The sequence below is a fragment of the Amyelois transitella genome, chromosome 4 (assembly GCF_032362555.1).
Source record: "Amyelois transitella isolate CPQ chromosome 4, ilAmyTran1.1, whole genome shotgun sequence".
NCBI lineage: Eukaryota > Metazoa > Arthropoda > Insecta > Lepidoptera > Pyralidae > Amyelois > Amyelois transitella.
The window spans coordinates 5,429,457-5,449,737 of NC_083507.1; the positions used below are offsets into that span (position 1 = coordinate 5,429,457).

At 34.5% G+C, this 20,281-nt stretch overlaps 1 protein-coding gene across 2 annotated transcripts in view; it reads right to left on the reverse strand.

Annotated features, from left to right (window-relative positions):
* LOC106138693 (protein sickie) overlaps positions 1 to 14,220 on the reverse strand; it is a 72,460-nt gene extending 58,240 nt beyond the window's left edge. For both annotated transcript variants that reach the window (XM_013339929.2, XM_013339927.2), the window contains exons 1-4: positions 14,114 to 14,220; positions 9,244 to 9,350; positions 4,793 to 4,892; positions 2,754 to 4,505 (exon numbers count right to left, since the gene is read on the reverse strand). In XM_013339929.2, the coding sequence (XP_013195383.2) occupies positions 2,754 to 4,505; positions 4,793 to 4,892; positions 9,244 to 9,350; positions 14,114 to 14,205 (2,051 nt within the window). In that variant the 5' untranslated portion in view covers positions 14,206 to 14,220. The remainder of the gene's footprint in view (positions 1 to 2,753; positions 4,506 to 4,792; positions 4,893 to 9,243; positions 9,351 to 14,113) is intronic.
* Positions 14,221 to 20,281: the final 6,061 nt, after the last annotated feature.

Consider the following 20,281-nt stretch of genomic DNA (forward strand, 5'->3'; position numbering starts at 1 on the left):
TTGTGGTTACTTTTATTTTAAACCTATGACTTTTACTAAAGAGATGAGCGGGAAGAAGGCTTTGGCATTGGCAAGGCTAAAGATGGAAAGAAGTTATATTGATTATAGCGTGAAATTTACGGCAAAAAGTCCTTAAACTAAAGTTTTATTGACATTATTGTCTGCCTGACGTTTGCCCGGCTATATCCGGAATTGACCAGAGGGTCTACTATGACACCTATTCTGAAGTGGATAAGGTACGAATACACGAAGCGACTCCCGTCAGAACGTAAATCAAGCTGATTGTGGTTCTGACAGGAGCAGCATGGTTGATATACTACAAAAGTTTTAGGTATGCCATGTCTACACGGAAAAGATTTAGGGCCTTATTCTAAATTGCCGGGATCCCAAAGTGTGTCACTTTAGGATCCCAATTGTTATTGGCCAATAGACGATTCATCAGAAATTATTGAGAATAAGGGTTCGGTATGGCTAAAACGAGCCTCCCTGCCCATAACCCTACAGATGCCGAGGTAATAACCTAACAGCGATCAATCGTTCCAGGTCACTAACCGACGACTCATCGTATATATTGAAGGAAGATATTTCAATGTCCTCTTTTATAAATATTTGCGATTTTGCGCCATATAGAAAACATGTTTAACATTCCACAAACCCATAACTAGTTATAAGTATTCACCAGGAATGGTGACCACATGTGACAAATATACTTAGGTATATAGACTACAACAAGCACATGTTGAAGATTATTGCTCATAGTCGCGCATAACTTGCCAAGATCTGAAATATATAAATACCTAAACGAATGTAAAATAATTCTTACCAAATCCATTCTAATCCGAGTCAGCAACAGTGTATCATACACAATTTTAATGTTTGCTTTTATTTGTTAGTAGGTATATTGAGTATGTTATCTATATAAAGCACCGTAAGCTTACAACGTCTACCGCGAAAGCAAAGACACGTAGCAAGGCAACACTGATCCTTACGTTATAGTTCGCAAATTATTGTTACATCAACCGTTGCAAATTAAATACCGGTTCCACTAAAACAAATCCTCATTGAACAAGCGATAAAAGGCACAATGCGTATGGTCCACTACTTCGATTAGGATACACTTATGACTAACACCAATAACAATGTGAGAAGTCCACGAGATTACAAGGGGACGACCATGTCTTAGAAATCCTTTATTAAAGGTCCAGATCCATGGCGCCAGCTGTGATCGGCGAGCTCGGTTCGGTGAGCGTGCGTCTAACGGTACGATCGATGCCGCCAACAGATTTACATTTTCCGTGGAGGAAATCGGGAAAGTTTGTCACGTGCGTGAGTAAACGCGGGCGGCGAATACGGCGCGCCCGCACGCCGATAGTGCGCGCCGCCGAGTGCCGCCCGCCCTGCCGCCGGCGGCCGTCGCGCTCCTCACGACTGCCATACTACAACGCGCCCGCCGCTGCTCATTCCACTACCATTTACACAATCACTCACGACAATCCCATTAGCGGTAAGCGCGGTAGCCCATACTTTTGGTGGAAAACGAAGTTATTCCTCTCGATTTATTCACATCACAGAAATGCGCTTAATTTATGGCACGTAATATTTAACAAACAGTGAGACTATTGATTGACAATATTAAAGGGAAACGTGGGAAAACATGATAGCAATGGTAACGAATAAGTTTTGTGGAAAATTGTCGAACAGGGTATACCGTTGCGCTGAAAGTACAGTTTTATTTTGAAATCATTAAAGTCTGAAATGGTGCGTTGCTGTTAGGGGTGGTTAGGGTCGAGATGGCGTAGACAGAAGGGGCGAGAGGGGTAGGGCCGGCGTGAGACGTAGGAGTATCGATTTTAGCCACCCCGCCCTCACCCCTAACGCTGCGACAGTGTGAGTGCGCCGTGCGAGTCGTCACTGGGAGATCGGCGGGTGCATGCCAGTGTCCGAATATTAACAAAAGCTTTGTTCACACCAACGATTCGCAGCCGTTTGCCAAATGATGCGTCCAAGCGTTTGTTTGACAGTTGGTATAAAGCAAATATTCAAAGTCACGTGTGTTTCAAGAATACTAAATAATTGATGATGCTTCAAGTTGTAAAATAACCAGGTGTAATTTGCTTTGAGTAACAGCTGGTAATTGAAGTATGAAGAAAAATAACGCCATTAAGAATTACTATAATTATCAAATTGGAACAAGAAATGAACATTGTACTTTTAACATTACCTATTAATTCTCAAGTTACAAGTATAAGGATAACAAACTATTGTAAAATCTATCGTTGAAAGTTTATCAACTCTTTGTTAAGCCTACACGTCACGTTTATGTTAGAGAATGACTGAAGGCGTGTCGACCACTTGTGGATCGAAAAGTTCAGCCGATGCTATAGGAAAATAGGTTTCCTCACGCTTACGCGACTAATGGTATCCGCTCGTATGTTATACCTGTTGTACATACATTTTATGAACTCTAAATGAATTAAAGAAAACCATTACGACAAATTTATAAAAAAATCAGATTCAAATTAGGTGTCATATTACTGGATCTGGTAGGTATTTATGTGAAAGATTATTTCATAAGATGTAAAGAATTCTTTCATGCACCCTCCAGTCTGACAATCCAAAATATCGCATCTATTACGCGCACAATCCCTTTATACTTATAGCTGCGAGCCATAACTGCCGTAATTCCCTAGGGTGCGTTTTTATTGGAAATTGTTAAATAAATTCAAACATGCAAAAATCTATTAAAAACTCACCTATCTTCAACTTGTTGAAAGTTTGTAGACTGTTGATAATTCATCCGACGACCGTACAGCGATGCTCCACCTTCTGACATGTAACCATCCATGACATCATTATTTCGTCCACAATCTATTTCATTAATATTGATTCGCCTTAAGCAATCACCATCAGACATATATCCAGATGCAATTTCAAGATCACAATAATCTGGATTAGAAAAACCTGGTCCATAATTCATTCGGTCACGCAAACCCATATTTTCTCTACCGAAATTTGCTTTTACGGTATTGGCATGATGCGGGTATCCCGCATTGTTTTTTTGCGTTAAACCAGATGTTCTCATTGGTAAAGTCAAGTGACTGTTATAGCCTCTAAGCAAAGGTCTCATTGGTAAAACATTCATTAAGGGATTTTCATCTTCCCCAAGAGAATTATCTCGACAATGAGAAGGCGTACTCGATCTTGTATCAGTCTCTTGCTTTCGGTTTGAATCAGTTAAAGTTTTGTTACCATCATAGTTTTGCCTTGACACTGAATTGTTTAAACGTTTTTGAGCTGCTTCTTTCTCAGATATTTCTGCTTCGCAAATAACGTTACTTAAATAGGCAGAGTTCATATCCAGTCTTTTGTTATTAATATTTGGGGCTTTAGATATCTCTGAACCAGATTCGCTTGACGGACGGTAAATAACGCTGCTGTCACTTGAATTTGAATGTTGTCCTGTAGTACTGTGTGTCGAATTCGAATGAGAGCTTTCAGACATCTGCGATAATGGGTTTTGATTTCCAGTTACTACTGGCATCGGAGACACGGCCAATGTTTGCTTTTGAGATATTTCCTTGCCTAAATTGGACTGTTCTCTATTAAAAGGAAGTGCACTTATATTATTCGTGGAATTTAAACTAGAATTGCTTTGTATAGGACTTAATTGACTATTTGTACTTTTATGTATAATATGCCTTTCTTCTTTAGATATTTTAAAAGTTCCTTTTACCGCAGCAGTTGGTTTTGGAATTCCAGTTTGATTTACCAACCCGATGTTTTGTCCTGAACATATTGTTTGGGATTGGCTCACAGCTGATTTGGAATGAGATGTATTTTCTTGAACTTTAGGTTCCGAGGTATCATTTCGTTGTTCAGTTAGTTTGACCTGACTTCCTGATAGTTTAACCACCTTTGACTCCATTTTTGATCTAGAGCTTCTCGAATGATCATCGATCTGATTTAATTTGGTATTGCTTACAGATTTAGGAGCCGCCAGTTTTGATTCTTTGTCACGAGAAGGCAGTTTTGGACTATTTTTTAATTTTTCAGTACTAGTTTTAGTACTAGTTTTACCAACGTTTGCAGATGATTCTTTAGGTGCCTTAGAACTAATTAATTTAGATTTAACATTTTTTCCAGACTTATCTTTTGATAGGGTATCATGTTGTTGCCTAATACTCTTAGGTCCCAATAAATTTGAAGATTTGATATGTATATTTGCCGTATTAGAGGATTCATTAAGACTTAAACTTGAGTCTGATCTCTCACTTTTGGCGGAAGAAAAACCACTGGAAGAACTTGTACGTTTTGACACTGCGGTACTTTTACTATTTTGTTTTTCACTGCTGATTTTGTCTTTATTGAAAAGTTTTAATTTATCCAGCATGGAATGCTTGGTCGGAGTTCCATTTTGATTGGTATTTGTTTGAGAATGTTGCTGTGACTGTAAAGTGGACGGGATCTTAGTTCCAGGCGCCAGCAACGACGAATTCGGCCGTGATCTGAAATCAATAAAAAAATAAAAATTTCTGAAACTTTTCAATAAAATTAGGTTAAAAAATATTTTTCAAAATATTCATAAAACATGCATACATACAAGTATGTATTTATCCATTACGTGGTATACAAAAAGGCCACAATCAACTATATGACTAATGGATAAAATTAATAAAAGTAGGCAAATATTGTTCAGATGGAAGGAAAATTACCACGAAAGAAATTATTGTTAGAAGATGCCAATCGCATAAAAAAAATGGTAAAACACATCCTTTAAACAAAGTGAACTTACCCGGATGAGGAAGTTGGTGCCCGCGGAATGAAACTTACTGCTCCCTGTCCCAGGGGGCTCGTGGAGCGGCTTGAACTTGCTGATAGTCCAGTTTTTCCTCCTAAAACAAAAAAAGAAACCGCTGAATTAAAACAAAAAAAAAAAAATATTGTATGTAAAAACAAATATAACAATCAAAACAAATAGAACGTACTTTACGCTGTTTCTTTTCTTAATATGACACGATTGGTTTGGCCTGCGCCGGCGACAGACTAGTCACTAAACCAGAACATACAAACAAACGCGCGACCGCCACCAATTTAAATTAAACCTCACCACCCCCTCCTTTTCATTGCTAATGAGAGTATTGTAGGAACTCGTGATTGTGAATGAAGTGTCACGTTAATTTGGTTCACCAAATCGATATGTAGGCACGGATAAAATAATAATTCGTGACGTCATAGACTGGATGTATGCATGCGCACAATGCAACCCCAAAATAGTGTTCCATCCTTTCTATAAGGGGAGAGATAGGTACTACTGAATCATACAAGCGATTTTAGACGAAATCATGTATTTTATAAACATAAATATAATCACGTCTATGTCCATTGCGGGGTAGACAGTGCCAAGAGTCTTAAAAAAACTAAAAGACCACATTCAACTTCAGGATTAAATTGAGATTCAACTAGTACGGTTGCTAGCCCATCGCCTTCAAGAAAAGACAGACTATTATGTTTACTAATTTTTACGACATCCACGGGAATGATATAAAGTGGTTTTATTCAAAAGTGCCGGGAACCTCACAGCACGGTTATGTAAAATGTGTTTAAATAATAATGATTTGGTAGGTACCGGATAAGAAATATAGGTACTGTGTTCCTCAACAGCTGCCGAATTTTGTTTGACATTGTTGTAATGTTGTTATGATGAGGGTAAATATTTGCATTGCATGCTAACTGCGGAGTTCATTGACTACTTCGATTGAAGTCTATAAATATCCGGTGTAAGAGCATTTGTTTGGAAATCGAGAGGTATCGACGATATAATTATAAACACTTGTGAACTACATAATTATTAGATAAGTAAGCGATTAGGTACTCATTTTTGGAAAACTCTAGTACACTTAACGATTAGTAGATACTTTACATTTAAAACATATATACAAGTACATTAAATACTTATATATTTTTTAAATATAAGTATTTAATGTACAGATAATGTTTAATTATATGTTAGTATATTGATGATTTCTACCAGGATTGATATGTCCAAAAAAATTAGCTGAATCAGACTTCTAATATGGATTTCCGAAATAGATAACAAACCCAGGTGTTGCAGAACAATGCAGGACGAAGGAAGTTGATCATTCTACTTACGTTGCGAAAATATATCAAACCAACCTTTGTAAAATACCGAGTGTACAAATATCAAGCTTACTAATGTTTCTTAGGTGTTAATTATATATTTTTATTAATAAAATTAGTTTTGTGTAAGAAAGTAAAACACAGGGGTAAACACTTTCAAAAGGCGAAGAAAATTTTTACCCTTTGCTAGCGTGTTAGACAGAGCCTAACTGAACGAGTAACATTCGAGTATTTTTGAGACCTAGTCTCAAAAATACTCGAATGTTACTCTTTCAGCTAGGTAGACTCAAAGCAAATGCAATATCTTCTAGTTCACGCCCTTAATGTGTTAAGTGCAAAATATTTCTTACTATTTTTTTAATAATTACACAGTAACAACACTTTTATATAGGACTAACACATAGCGGCGGATGGAAGCTAGTGGTATACACTATATTGTCTCTGTTTATTCGCAATTTTGAGCCGTGCTGAGACGTCAGTAAACTGAAAGCATCCGCTCTTTATTCTAACTCGAGTGATCCATCATTTATTTACCAATGTCGGTCAGTTGGATTGCAAAAGGAAATACGAAGAAACGACCGACATTATAAGGATGTTTTTCACATAAGTAGGTACCTACATAAGTGTTGTAAATTTTCAAAAGCTAACACTTAAGCCAGAAAAATAAACCAATAGCTTCTTTTTTAAATTATCTAGTCTTACATTCGGATTACCTAAAAAAATTGTAAAAGTAAATCTATCGGACCGCCACTTCCGACATGAAAACCAATCACTCTTAATTTTTTTATAACTGTTTCAAACTTGAAGTACCTACTTAGTAATTATATACGTCAGTGACTTAGTTGTCAATGGTTTCATCAAATAATATGACATCAGAAAAATAAAACACATAAGACCTGGGTCTTTTTTTCCGTCTTAAGCATATATATTTCAAATTACAATGAAATCGTTAAGAGCTGTTTTTTTCATAATGCTTGTGCTGAGAAAGTATGAAGACTTGAATCGTCAAAACGATACAATACTTTACTTGATTTCTGAAATCCCCCCAGGCATTTAAATAAAAAAGTAGGTTCACAATTAAGTATTCCTCTGAATTAAAGCACAAAAAAGGGTTAAAGTATAATTTGTTACCTTATAATAACAGCCAGTATAGTCAAAATAATTTATGAAGAGTCAAAACGTCACACAATTTTACTGTAATTAATTTGATGTAATCATCTTGAACTAAAAAGCTTGAATGAACGCTCACTTTGACATGTGCAACGCGACTGCGATGCGCCTGCATCTCCGGCCATCGTCGATAACACGTCACAAGATAAGTCGTAAGATACTCAGTGACAACAATGACTACTATTATTTACAGACAAAAATATCACAAATCGAGGCCACCTAAAATGATTTAAATATTACAGCGTTCCATACATAACTTCATTGAACCTAGTTGTGTTATATTACGAGTCAATTAGTAATATTGCATTGATTGACTATTATATATAAAACTTAGTGTAAAATGTGTAGTATAAGAAAATCACTACAGCCCCCGTAGCATAGCAGGCGCTACGCCGTATTTATGGCGTGAAAAACTACAGCTGTCCCGTTTCAACTCATGATAAAAACGAAACAGCGATAGATTTTCCCGCTATAAAAAAGGCATCGCGCGTGCCGTGCTCGCTGGGCTGGTCCCCAATATTGACAAAAACAAGCTGTAGCTAAGCTTTTTTCTGAAAATAAGAGGTTATAACAATACCTACACTCGTGATATAACATAAATCATGACCGTTTTACTTTCACCTATGATATCATCTAAAACAAGCACAGAAATGTGAAATCAAATTTTATTCTAGAGATAATATTGTTGAATTGTACAACATGTGTGTCGGTTATCAACATGTGGGCAGGCGAGCAATAAAATGACGCTCTCACTTATCAGGATGGCATTGAGTGAATAAACCTTTAGGTCCGGGCCTTAGGGCATTCTGTGTCCCTTCAGGTGTTAGTTTACGAGCGATAAAATGGAGATACTGTAGTTATATGGACTTTTTGGGTGTGATATTAAACAATGAGATATGGGGTTTACGATGGTTCGTTTATACTTACCTTAATCTTGTCAAATAAAAAATTGACGATGAATGCCCATAAAATAATAATTTCAGTACATTGTAACATAATAGATATTATATTCATAGAAGTTATTTTACAGTATTTTGATCATTCTAACTCTATGCAATATGAGAGAGAGAAATAGAAACCCTTATATTATAAATTCTCAATAAGTCTTTAAAGTAAATTTGTTGACGGATCACGAGAAATCAAACTACAGGCAATGGTTACTCATACGTAGAAGAAATGAAATGCTGAAAGCAAAATAATAATAGGTATCTGTCATACTGTCTGTTTACAAAGAAAACAAAGAACACGAGTGCTTTATGCGTTGTAATTCACACTAGGAGACGGGAACCGGCTGCTGTTAAATAATTGGATTAATTAAAAGCCCCTTGAAACAGAGTTATTATTGTCTGCTCTTCTCCATGCTCTCGATATAACTATTGCTTTCTTGTCCCATTAAAGTAATTGGATAGTTGTCAACCGATCAAAGAAAACAGGGGATATAATCTCTTGGATCTGAACATTTGGAGGAATCGCCTCATATTTAGAAGTACTTAGTGGACTAAAAATGCGTACGCGACATTCACCCAAGGTAGTATTAAAGTTATGCTAGTATTAATGTAAAAGATATTCGATCGTGAACCTAAATGATATACCTACATACATATAATATAATCTATATCCATTGTGGGGTAGACAGAGCCAACAGTCTCGAAAACACGGAAACGACACGTTTAGTTGTAGTAAGCTCAATAAGTTAATGATTGAATTGAAATACAAATAGTGTCAGGTTTCTGGACCGTCGCCTACAAGAATCTCAACTTTATAAGTGATTGCCAAAGTAGCCTATACCGACATCCATGGAAATATATGGAGTGGAGTGGTCCTATTCTAAAGTGCCGGGAACCACACGGGAAAGAAAAACAAAAAGGAAAATGATTATGCGTACTATGCGTGCATAATACAAATAAAATTCAATATTGCCAAGACTATATGTACCTGAATGCACGGGGGTGGCTGGCAAAGGTCGTTTGTCCGGCGGAGCACGTCTCACAGCCGCCGCCGACGCAGGCAGAGGGATGGAAGTCTGCAGAACCGACACCTGCCTGTGGACAATAAACAATTTCATTATGTTAGTACAAATTGAAATAGGAATATACAAATTGAGTATAATCATCGTCGCATTATTATCGGTTCTCTGGAAAAGGTTCGAGGTTAGAGTATCTACTTAATAACTTATGTTCGAGGGTTCGCGTATGACCCTTTGGAGGCAGCTATTACAAATTGGAGTAGTTTTCATGCAATGAATGAAATGAAACAGGAACTTTGTTTAGCAAGTCTAATATAACTGTAATTAATCTGGCAATAATTGTACTTGTGATGAACCGATGTAAGTACGCGTTTAACTAATTGTATGCCTAAATAAATAGAAGTTATAATAGGTACCTACGATAGTAACTTCATTTTAACACCCAATAATATTATCCAAAATGACGAGGCCGCCCTATGTGAAATAGCAGGTGATTCATTAACGATTTGAAAGGATGTTCTCCCTTGACAGATAAAAGGTGTGAAATGGCCTTTTAATACGTTACTAGAAACCTAATTAGTTCTGTGCATTTGTTATGAAATATTATTAATTAGCGTTTTCTTTTCTACTTGTATTGTTATATTTTTACATAAAATTTATATATTTCATATATTTTTTTTTGTATTGGTAACTACTTAATTAACTTTACCATAAACTAGCTTTTGCGTAGGGCTTCGCTCCCGTGAGAATTTCCACAAAATGAAGTCTAGGATAGAAATTTCCACACTGTAGCCTAGGATAGGTTCTTGAAGGTTTATACAATCTCTGAATCAAATCACATCACAATCAGTCCAGTAGTTTTCTGTTTATTCGTTACAATCTATTCTCTTTATAAGTATGGATTTAATCCTTATAAAGAACTGCTATTGGAAACTTTTGATAATTCCGCTATCCGACGTTAGATGGCGCTAGTAACCACTTGCTCTGTAGGTTTTTTGCGTATTAATAAAAATCTACGGCCGTTTATCTATCTAAACGACAAATAGACAGATACCTATTATTACTAATTCAAGTGTCTGCAGTCTGCACGGAAATTCTTTTCCTGTTCTTATAAATCAACCTCCATTAACGCGGCTACGTCTGAGCGCTAAAAGCTTCTTACTGCTAAATTCCTTAGTACAACTGTATCGGAAGACTGATCTTTTATAAAATAATTAAATATGACCTAAAGTTGAGTCACTTTTGCAATGTCAAAAAATCCAGATCACCATCACCACCACCACCCAGATCGTCAAAACTAATCTTATTTTTAATATTTATTGTAACAATTATACAATTTGTAAAGTACCTACTATAGGCGGACTGATAATGTTTAAAGCATTAACCAATTATTACTTACCTACTTACCCATAGTATATTAATAGTTCTTATTTAAAAACACTCTGCTTGAGATTTAAAATATTTTAAAAGGTAGGTACGTGAGAAATTTTCAATAAATAAACTAAATCCCTTTGTCCTATCTGTGAGGGCAAGATATAAAAACAATCGTGAAACAATGTTCCCATAGTTAAATGTAATACCTATTCGGATGTTTCGCGCCAAATTATATCTTAAGTTGAGTGTAAAAACTGAACGTGTAAAAAGGTCATTGGTAGGGCACTTTTCAAAATATAACAAAAACAAAATAATTACTTATCATATAAGAGTATTTTCAACATTAGATAGGCCATTTCACCATCATCGTGTAATGTGTACTCATAGGTACTAACCAATAGAACATGGCATTTGCGTCTTTTCGGTATTTTTGGCGCTGTCTATCCCTTATTGCATAAAGGCATGACATATGCACTTATATGTACGAGCACGAGAGTATTGAACTTTGTCCTCATACCTTTACGTCATCTCTGATCTACTCTTTACTATATCCTGTCTGACACTAACCCATTGACACCAAAATAGCATTTTCATGTATTCTTACATTATTAGAGCTACTTTGAAAAAGATACCACTTCATGGATAACTGATCATTGAACAACTTACTTTAGTCAACTCTTACGTAAACAGAGATGGCGTGCTCTTTTAGTCTAAACCACAGGACTTAAATTATTTAGAAATATCGCACAAAGTCTTAAATATCAGTGAACAACTCGTTCATTGACACTGCCTGACATTTAATACAACAACTATACGTTACGGCGAATATTATGATTCTATTAGCTTTAACCTACGGCTTCGCTTGCATTTTAATTGTTACTTTTTATTATAATGCATTGTAACGTTTCATATAAATAAGTCAATTTTCTTTTTTCATTTTAATATTACTATCAATTAGTATCTATTCTTCTTATTACTATTCTATAATATCTATGTACAATTAGGAAACATTTGTTTGGTGTCAAACAATGGTGTCTTGGCTTAAATAACTGAAAAATACATTTTATTCTCTGTATTAAAATTTTTTTCGAATTCCTTTATTGTTTATTAACTTGTTATAAGTTATGAATATTTTTAATTCAAAACTCTCGTACAATATCTCCAATATCTATCTACCAGTCCATTTACAGTCTTCAATGGAATAAAATACTCCCAACAAGCATAACGTAACATTTCAATGCCCCAGTTCAGTGTTTGTGGGCGACGTGACAGTATTTTCGCAACAAAGCCACAGAGTAACTACGCTATAATAAATAAACTTTAAAAAAAGTAGTGCACCTACCTATTTTTGATGAAGTTTTATTTTATGTCTACAATCATTTGGAATATTATTTGAATTACTTGTAAATACAAAAATTATCCATGGCTATGCTGCTATCCATAATAATATAATTTTTTGAAATCATACTGAACAATTATGAAGTGGTATACTGAGTATATCTACAAATTAAAACCTTATACTACGCATAGTCTCCGAACTAAATGGCAGTGATATACGGACGGATATGATGGGAAACAGGACCTTAAAAATCCAGTGTTTGCCATTTGCATACGAAACCTTAAAAATGGATTATTCCACTTTGGTCACCTGGGATATGGTATAATTGAACCGTATAACTGCAGTCGACAATTACGTTACCTTAATTCATTTTCAAATAGACCTCTTTATGGGGTCTTTATAATTTTAATAAGATTTCCTGAAATTCTCGTGGGAACGCAGAAGAAGTCGCGGGCGTACTCTTATTTCCTTAAGTCCGTTTATTAAGGAACCAAAATAAGGGTAAAGGTAATTATCAAATGAAGTATGGTATGGTTTGTAGCATATTTCTACTAGTAGCTATAAGCGTATTTCTTCTCGATGTTATAAATTAATTTTAAAATGTTTTTTTTTGCAACATAGAGATGTATCAAGATTGTAAACCTTTAGTTCAGTACAGATACCTATTGACTATATACCTAATGCGATACCAGTCCTTCTATACTAACACTAATCTATTTGCACGTCGACAGAACGGGAGTATCACGGAACGTGTTTCCGGGTCGTTCCGATCGGAAATGGAGCCTGTCAGGGTGAGTGAAACCGTGTGGCATGTTTTTTATGACACAAATAGGTAACTGACATATAAGAAACGGAAAAGAAGCATATATCCACCAATAGCAACAACAACAATATATATAAACCAATACAAAAATGAAATATTATCATAACTGAAAGTATTGTATGTATGTGTAGTGTAGTTTATAGGTATACATATATTAAGTATAGATATATAACATACTTACTATACCATTTATGTTTAGTATACTTTTTTTATTATCACCCACACAAAGGTTCTCTGCTTTACCCAATAGTAGACTGTTAGATAATGCTAGTCCGCCTATTGTACTTTACAAATTGTAATTGTTACAGTAAAGAATAAATAAATAAATAAATACCTACTCGTACCTTGTTACAAAAATCAAGTATGTATAAAGAATTATTTGTGAATATAGAATAGACATCAACGCATTACTGCCATTGAAAAAAATGCAATAATATAAGACAAATAACTGAAGTATTAATTATATTTTTTGCACAAAATGAATAGCGCACTAAGTACTAACAATCGTGACACGAAGATTTTGATTACTTCAATAATAAGTTAGCCTACCATTTATTCTAAACAACACAGTTGAACGAACCTGTTACTTATGCAATACCAAGATTGCTCAACTTTATGTTTACCTATATAAGGCAAAGACGGATTAAAGCTAAATAAGGCTCAGTCTCCATTGTTGATGCATCTCTAGGTACACAAAATGCACTGAGATCAAAGATTGAACACGTATTTCACTTTTACGATATTGATGAAATGCGCATCGTAAAATAACCGTGAGCCGTGACTAGCAGTAGGTACTATTTTTAGGTTCACAATGGAGTTCTTTCTCTTAATTTTATGGCGAACAAAGGGACTTTTGTGAAAGGAAAATTAAGTGAGAATTTTCTCCTTAGAATGAAGGCTTTTGTTACCTAGGTTTACCTACTTCAAGTAAACTTTTGTACCATTCAAAGGCATGAAAAATAAAAATACAAATAAAATACTTAGTAAGTTTTTTATAGCATATATTGAGAATAAATTAATAACCAGTCTTTGTGTGGGCCTTCTTTACCGGTGAGTATTTCCAGTAATAAGTTGGTTACCGACATTACTTCTGAGGTCTAGTCTATTTCATTCATCAAGATGGGTGCAGTAGTTTTAGAATTAGTGAAACAAAAATACAAATATAAACAAAAATACAATACTCTTTAATATAAGTATAGTACCTACGTAGTTTGAATATAAACTAACAAACCCCCTAAAAACACATTAAAAAAGTATCAAATCACTTTTTGTTACTTAAGTATAAATAAATAATTATACAAACCTCCTAACTTCAGGCGATGTTGGCAAACTCCTGGACTTCCTGCCCTTGCTGCTGTGCCGCGCGGGCCCCTGTCCCGAGCTAGTGTTACCCATGTCAACTTATCACTTCCTTAATACCACATGTCATATTACGGAACAAAGGCGCTTGTTATGCAGCCTTTTAATTAAAGTACAATGTTTCTTATCCATATTTTATAACTGTTTGCACTCGCACTCGTGTTCTAATCGCAGACGTAGAAAAATTTACAAACTAGGACTATAAGAAAGAAGATTACAGAATTGCATTATGTATGAATTGCAGTAGTTATTATCATGATGTTTTACGTAAAATCCGTTTTTACGGTAACATAATGATTTTTTTTATTTGTTTTTGCTTTTGGTTTATTTTGTCACTTATTTTTTAAGTTTTCCTTTAGCCTACTGGTTTGTTAGCTATTTGATACAACTCACACCAGTTGGCTAATGTGTTGAAGACACAAATGGTTTAAACGTAGTTTAACGAAAGTCAGGAGTTATATAGTGTTGACACCAAGACCTTAACGGAACAAATCTCACAGCTTGAGGAAAATGTATCCAATCTTTTGGAAAAAAATACTGAATCTCTCAGACAAATCTCCGATCATGTCATGGCTACAGAATCATTAATTAAAGATGCTAATTACATTGAGGAAATGATTAAATCCGCAGGAGACTTATGTACCTGTGGAATATTTAACGGGTCAAGTATCAGTAGTACCGTAGTTCCCTCCCCATGTCTTGGGGGCTTGTCTGATAGTATGCCGGAGAGTGTCGGTGTTGATATGTGTAGCCCCCAGAACACAGTCATTTTTTCAGACAGCATAGGACGCAACATGGGTAAACTGTTTAGTGAGAATTTATCAAATATAATAAATTATTGTCTACCCAATTCCAACTACTCACAAATTATTAATTGTATAAAAAACACACAATTGAGCAACACATCTACAATTGTTATAATGGTTGGAAACAGTTTAAATATTAGTAAACAAGACCTTATTCAGGGTCTAGGAACTCTGAATAATTTAAATGTAGGTAAAATAATTTTTTGTGCTTTTCCCTATATAAGTTGTCAGACGCCAAAGAAGAATAAATTTATTCATTTGATGAACAATATTGTTCATAATATGTCATGTCGTCATGACAAGTTTGTATTTTTTGATACAAATTTGTTCATAAAAAATTGTTTTTTGACTAAAGATAATATTTATCTTTCTCGACTTTATAAAAAAAGAATTGCTACTTTGATAGCAAATAACATAAAAGAATGGACGAGTTTACATTGTGGTAAACTACATTGTTTACAAAATCTGACAAAATCTACAGAATCATTAAATTTTTGTAATGATGATTCTGTGGATGCTACATGTGGTTTAAACTAAACCACAGGACAAAAGGAAGGACAAATGAATTAAAAATTGTACACCAAAATATACAGGGCCTTCCTGGCAAAGAACTTATTATTGATCTATTTAATGAAAAAATGGATGTTAATATGGTGTGTTTGACTGAGCATTGGATCTTGGAGGGTGAGCTGATGCCCAGTCTTAACAATTTTTATGCGGTGAGCTGCTTCAGGAGAGGGTCTGCAATCAGAGGCGGTTCTGTAATATATGTTAAAAATGGTCATCGCTGTAAGGAGCGCCATGACATAGTCAGACTTTCTCTTGAGCGCTGTGTTGAGGTATCTTGTGCCGAGCTTGAGGAACACATTGTTATTTGTATTTATAGTCCACCCAACAGTAGTATTATGGATTTCCTGAATGTAATGGAGGAAGTTCTAATAGTAGCTACAAAAAGTAATAAGAAAGTAATTGTTTGCGGTGATTTTAACATTGACATATTAGTTAGCTCCACAGTGACAATACAGTTTCTTAACCTATTTAAATGTTTTAACTTAGATAATGCCTTCTTGGAACCAACCCGCTTCACTGCCACATCTGCTAAATGTATTGATAATGTTTTTAGTGAACAAAAACCAAATAATAAAAATGTATTTAGTAAATTACCCTCTGATCACTGCGGTCAATTAGTTACCTTTTCCACTAAACGTAGTACACGTGATGGATTAATTATGTGCAGACCTATCACAGCCCATAAAATCAATAAATTTACAAGTTCTTTAGAAAATAAAATTTGCGCAGTAACTTACACGGGCAGCGATCCTAATGGTCATTATAATAAGTTATTTACTACCATTTCAGACGCGTACTCTAAAACATTTATACAAAAGAAACGGAAATGCAATAATAACTTTAAATTCAATGAATGGGCTACTGTTGGCATCTACAAAAGTAGAAAGACTTTGTACGATTTATATGCCCAAAAACAGTATCGATTTGAAAGCGGCTTCGTAGACCATGTTAGGAATTATTCAAAAATTTTCAAAAAAGTATGTCTACATGCAAAATCTTTGTTCATTAAAAACAAAATAAGTAATGCTCCTAACAAAACAAAGGAAACCTGGAGTGTTATAAACAAGGAAACTGGTAGAAGTAATTTTAAAGAAAATATTAATGAAATTATATTTAATGATAGGAAAATTACCTCTACAACAGAAATAGTAAATTTATTTGAACATTTTTTTACAAATATACCGTTGGAATTAACTTCTAATATTGACTCATGCCCTAATGAAGCTGAAATACTACTTAAAAATAATGTCAGCATTTGCAGTTCCAAATTTAAATTCTTAAATATTGACCCTACTGACATTATTAATACCTTTAAAGAACTTAATCTGAAAAAGTCTGAGGATTATTGGGGTATGTCGGCTGTTGTGATATGTCATATTATAAATATTATAGCTGGGGACTTAGCTTATATATTCAATAATTGTGTTGACCAAGGGATATTTCCAAATTTAATGAAGTATAGTAAACTAATTCCATTATTCAAGAAAGGTGAAAAATCAGATCCTGGTAATTATAGACCAATCTCAATTTTACCAATTTTGAGCAAGGTGTTCGAGAGAATCATGCTTAATCAAATGCAGCGTTACTTTAAGTCTAATAAATTATTTCATAGTCAGCAATACGGATTTACTGAGGGGAAATGTACAACAGATGCAGGTGTGGCTCTTGTCACTCATATTCTCAATGCATGGGAAGACTCACAGGATGCCATCGGAGTGTTTTGCGATCTGACCAAAGCATTTGATTGCGTAGATCATAGAACTCTTCTGCTCAAGCTCGCTCATTACGGGTTCGATACTGCTGCCGTTGAACTAATTAAATCATATCTTAGTGATAGATTACAGACGGTAGATTTAAATAACACAAAATCGAAAGGAGCGACGGTAAAAATTGGGGTACCGCAAGGTTCCATTTTGGGACCTTTTCTCTTTCTGATATATTTCAACGACCTGCCTTGCATGATTGAGAAACAGACTGGCATCGTGTTGTTTGCAGATGATACGTCACTAATTTTTAAAATGAACCGCCGTAGCGAAATCTGTGATGATGTGAATAGCACTTTAGCCGCCATCTCTAACTGGTTTACAATCAACAACTTACTGTTAAATGCAAATAAGACCCAATGCATTAAGTTTACACTTCCCAGCGTGCGGCAGGCAAATGTGGATATTAGTATAAGTAGTAAAAGATTAGATTTTGTTGATAGTACTACTTTCTTAGGAATAACATTAGATTCAAATTTGAAATGGCATGCTCACATTTTAAAACTTTCTAAAAGGCTTAGTTCTGCAGCATACGCTATTCGTCGTATTAGGCATTTGACGGATGTGGCAACTGCTAAGCTAGTATATTTTAGTTATTTTCATAGTTTAATGTCATATGGTCTACTGCTTTGGGGATCAGCAGCAGACATACAAACTATTTTTATTTTACAAAAAAGGGCAATTCGATATATCTACGGTCTTAAACAAAGAGATTCCCTTAGAGATTTTTTCAAAAACCTAAATATTTTAACTTTGCCCTCCCAATACATATTCGATAACATCATGCATGTTAGGAAAAACTTAGACTCTTTCAAAAAAGTAGGTGAATGTACTAGTAGATCACTGCGGAACAATTACAAGTTGTCGATCCCAGCACATCGGCTGGCTAAGGTAGGGAAATCTTTTCTGATTAATTGTATAAGATTTTATAATAAATTACCAAAAAGTGTTCTAGAAATGAATGATAGAAAATTCAAACAGTATATTAAAGTTGAGCTTTGTAGGAAAGCCTATTACAGCACGGAGGATTATATTCATGATAAACATGTGTGGCCCGAGCTGGACATAATGGCCTCTTAAATGCTTGTGTATTTTTGACATGATCTTGACATAATTTGTACAGTATGTACATATTTTATTTTATATTTATTTTATTTGACGAAATATTCGTATTGACATAATCAGTTCTACATTCATACATGTTTTTTAATGTAGACAATGTGCATTCGTCCACGATTTAGATTTAAGAGATCTATATTTGTAAATTGACGTCCTATGAAAATGCTGCAGTGTAGTTTGTTCCGCCGCTTCTTCTACACATGCGCTTTGGAAGCGGTAGTAGTTATAATTAGATTTAAGTTATGTGACGTCAATAAGTGATACCTTGTATCCAATTTTGAAAATAAATCTATTCTATTCTAAACACAATTGAATTAACGAGATTGCGATACGTTGCGTTAATTTGCTGCACGTCACGTGATGTTATGTACCTGTACTTAGTAAAAAACCGTAAAGTAAAAACAAAATAACTTCCAATCGTTAAAAAAAATATGTATAAGCTGTGTGTATCAAATTTGTTTCTCGTCAAAACGGAATGAGTAAAACTTAATAGGGATTTCACACACTCTCTTCAAATATTTTCTTTGTTGTGGTTTTTAACGAAAACGCAAATCGCACGAATTTCCGGATACTGTGGTTTGACCCGAGGGCCTCGGATACCTATCGGTATAAACACTATAGTTTATGCCGACATACCGCGCCGGTGGATCGGCTGCGGCGACCATAGCAGACATTCCAAAGGTCGAATCGGTTGAACCGAAGCCTTAAATTAGGGATTCGCCTTCCAAACGCAAATATTTGTCTCGTTTAAAAAAGATTTTTTCATCATCTATCTATAAGCAGGTTTTTTCTGAAATAGGTATGACCGTTTATACTTATTGTAGCGAAAAAGTGTATGTTTCTATTTTTAATCATATACGAATAAATTACTTAATTAACATAAACTTAACCTGTAAGATTATTATATGAACTTTATGTTGATTCTATTCAGTAATTTATAAAATAAAACACATTTAACAGAGAAAAAATACCACCTACATGATTTGCTGTCATAATAAGCATAACCTCTTAGGTAGATTTAAACAAACCGCAACTTCTCCGAGCAGGGCTGGTCCAATTAAGATAATAGCAGGATAAAAATAAGCTATTACTTAGTACTTATTGTCTTTGTAGTCTGAGAAAGGACAATGGATAAAAAAACTGAAATTACAATCGCTCTTGTAGTATTAAGAGCTCAGTAATTCATACGAGTATGTGTTTCATTATGCAAAAAGAAAGTTAGATAATATATTCGTTAATTTCTGTATTATAATGGTTTTACTAAATAAAAAATGTGTTTTTAGTTACAGATTTATGAAAGTAATACCCATCTATAGATGTAGAGCATTACGCTTTAAGTTATCCTTTCTAAAATAGTAATAAGTAATCCATTCTTTTGATAAAAAAAATTTATTCATTAAGTTATCAGTTTGTAGTTGAAAAGGGACAAAACAAAACGAATATCGCATTGTCGTTTTGATTCGGTCAAAGACCACTAGAGAATTCATACAAGGCTATAGATCTCATGATTCTGTTTTAGAAAAATCTTTGTAACAAAGGGAGTCACATAAAATTTTAAAAAATATATTAGAAATGGAAATGCTTGATCACTACTAATATTAATAATAAAATGTACATAAGGTAAGGTTAATAATTAAAGGTATAAATTGAAAAAACATTAAGATTATTATTTATACAAAATCATACAAGCTATCTACCTAATCTTCTATCGAGTAAATAATTGCTATATTAATAAAACAAAGCTGTCCAGAGGTGAATGGTCTATTTAAGTACAATACAACTCATTTGTCACTACAGTCGAATGAAGAATAGTGTATTGGACACAATTGACTATTGTTAGCCCTTCCCCTCGTA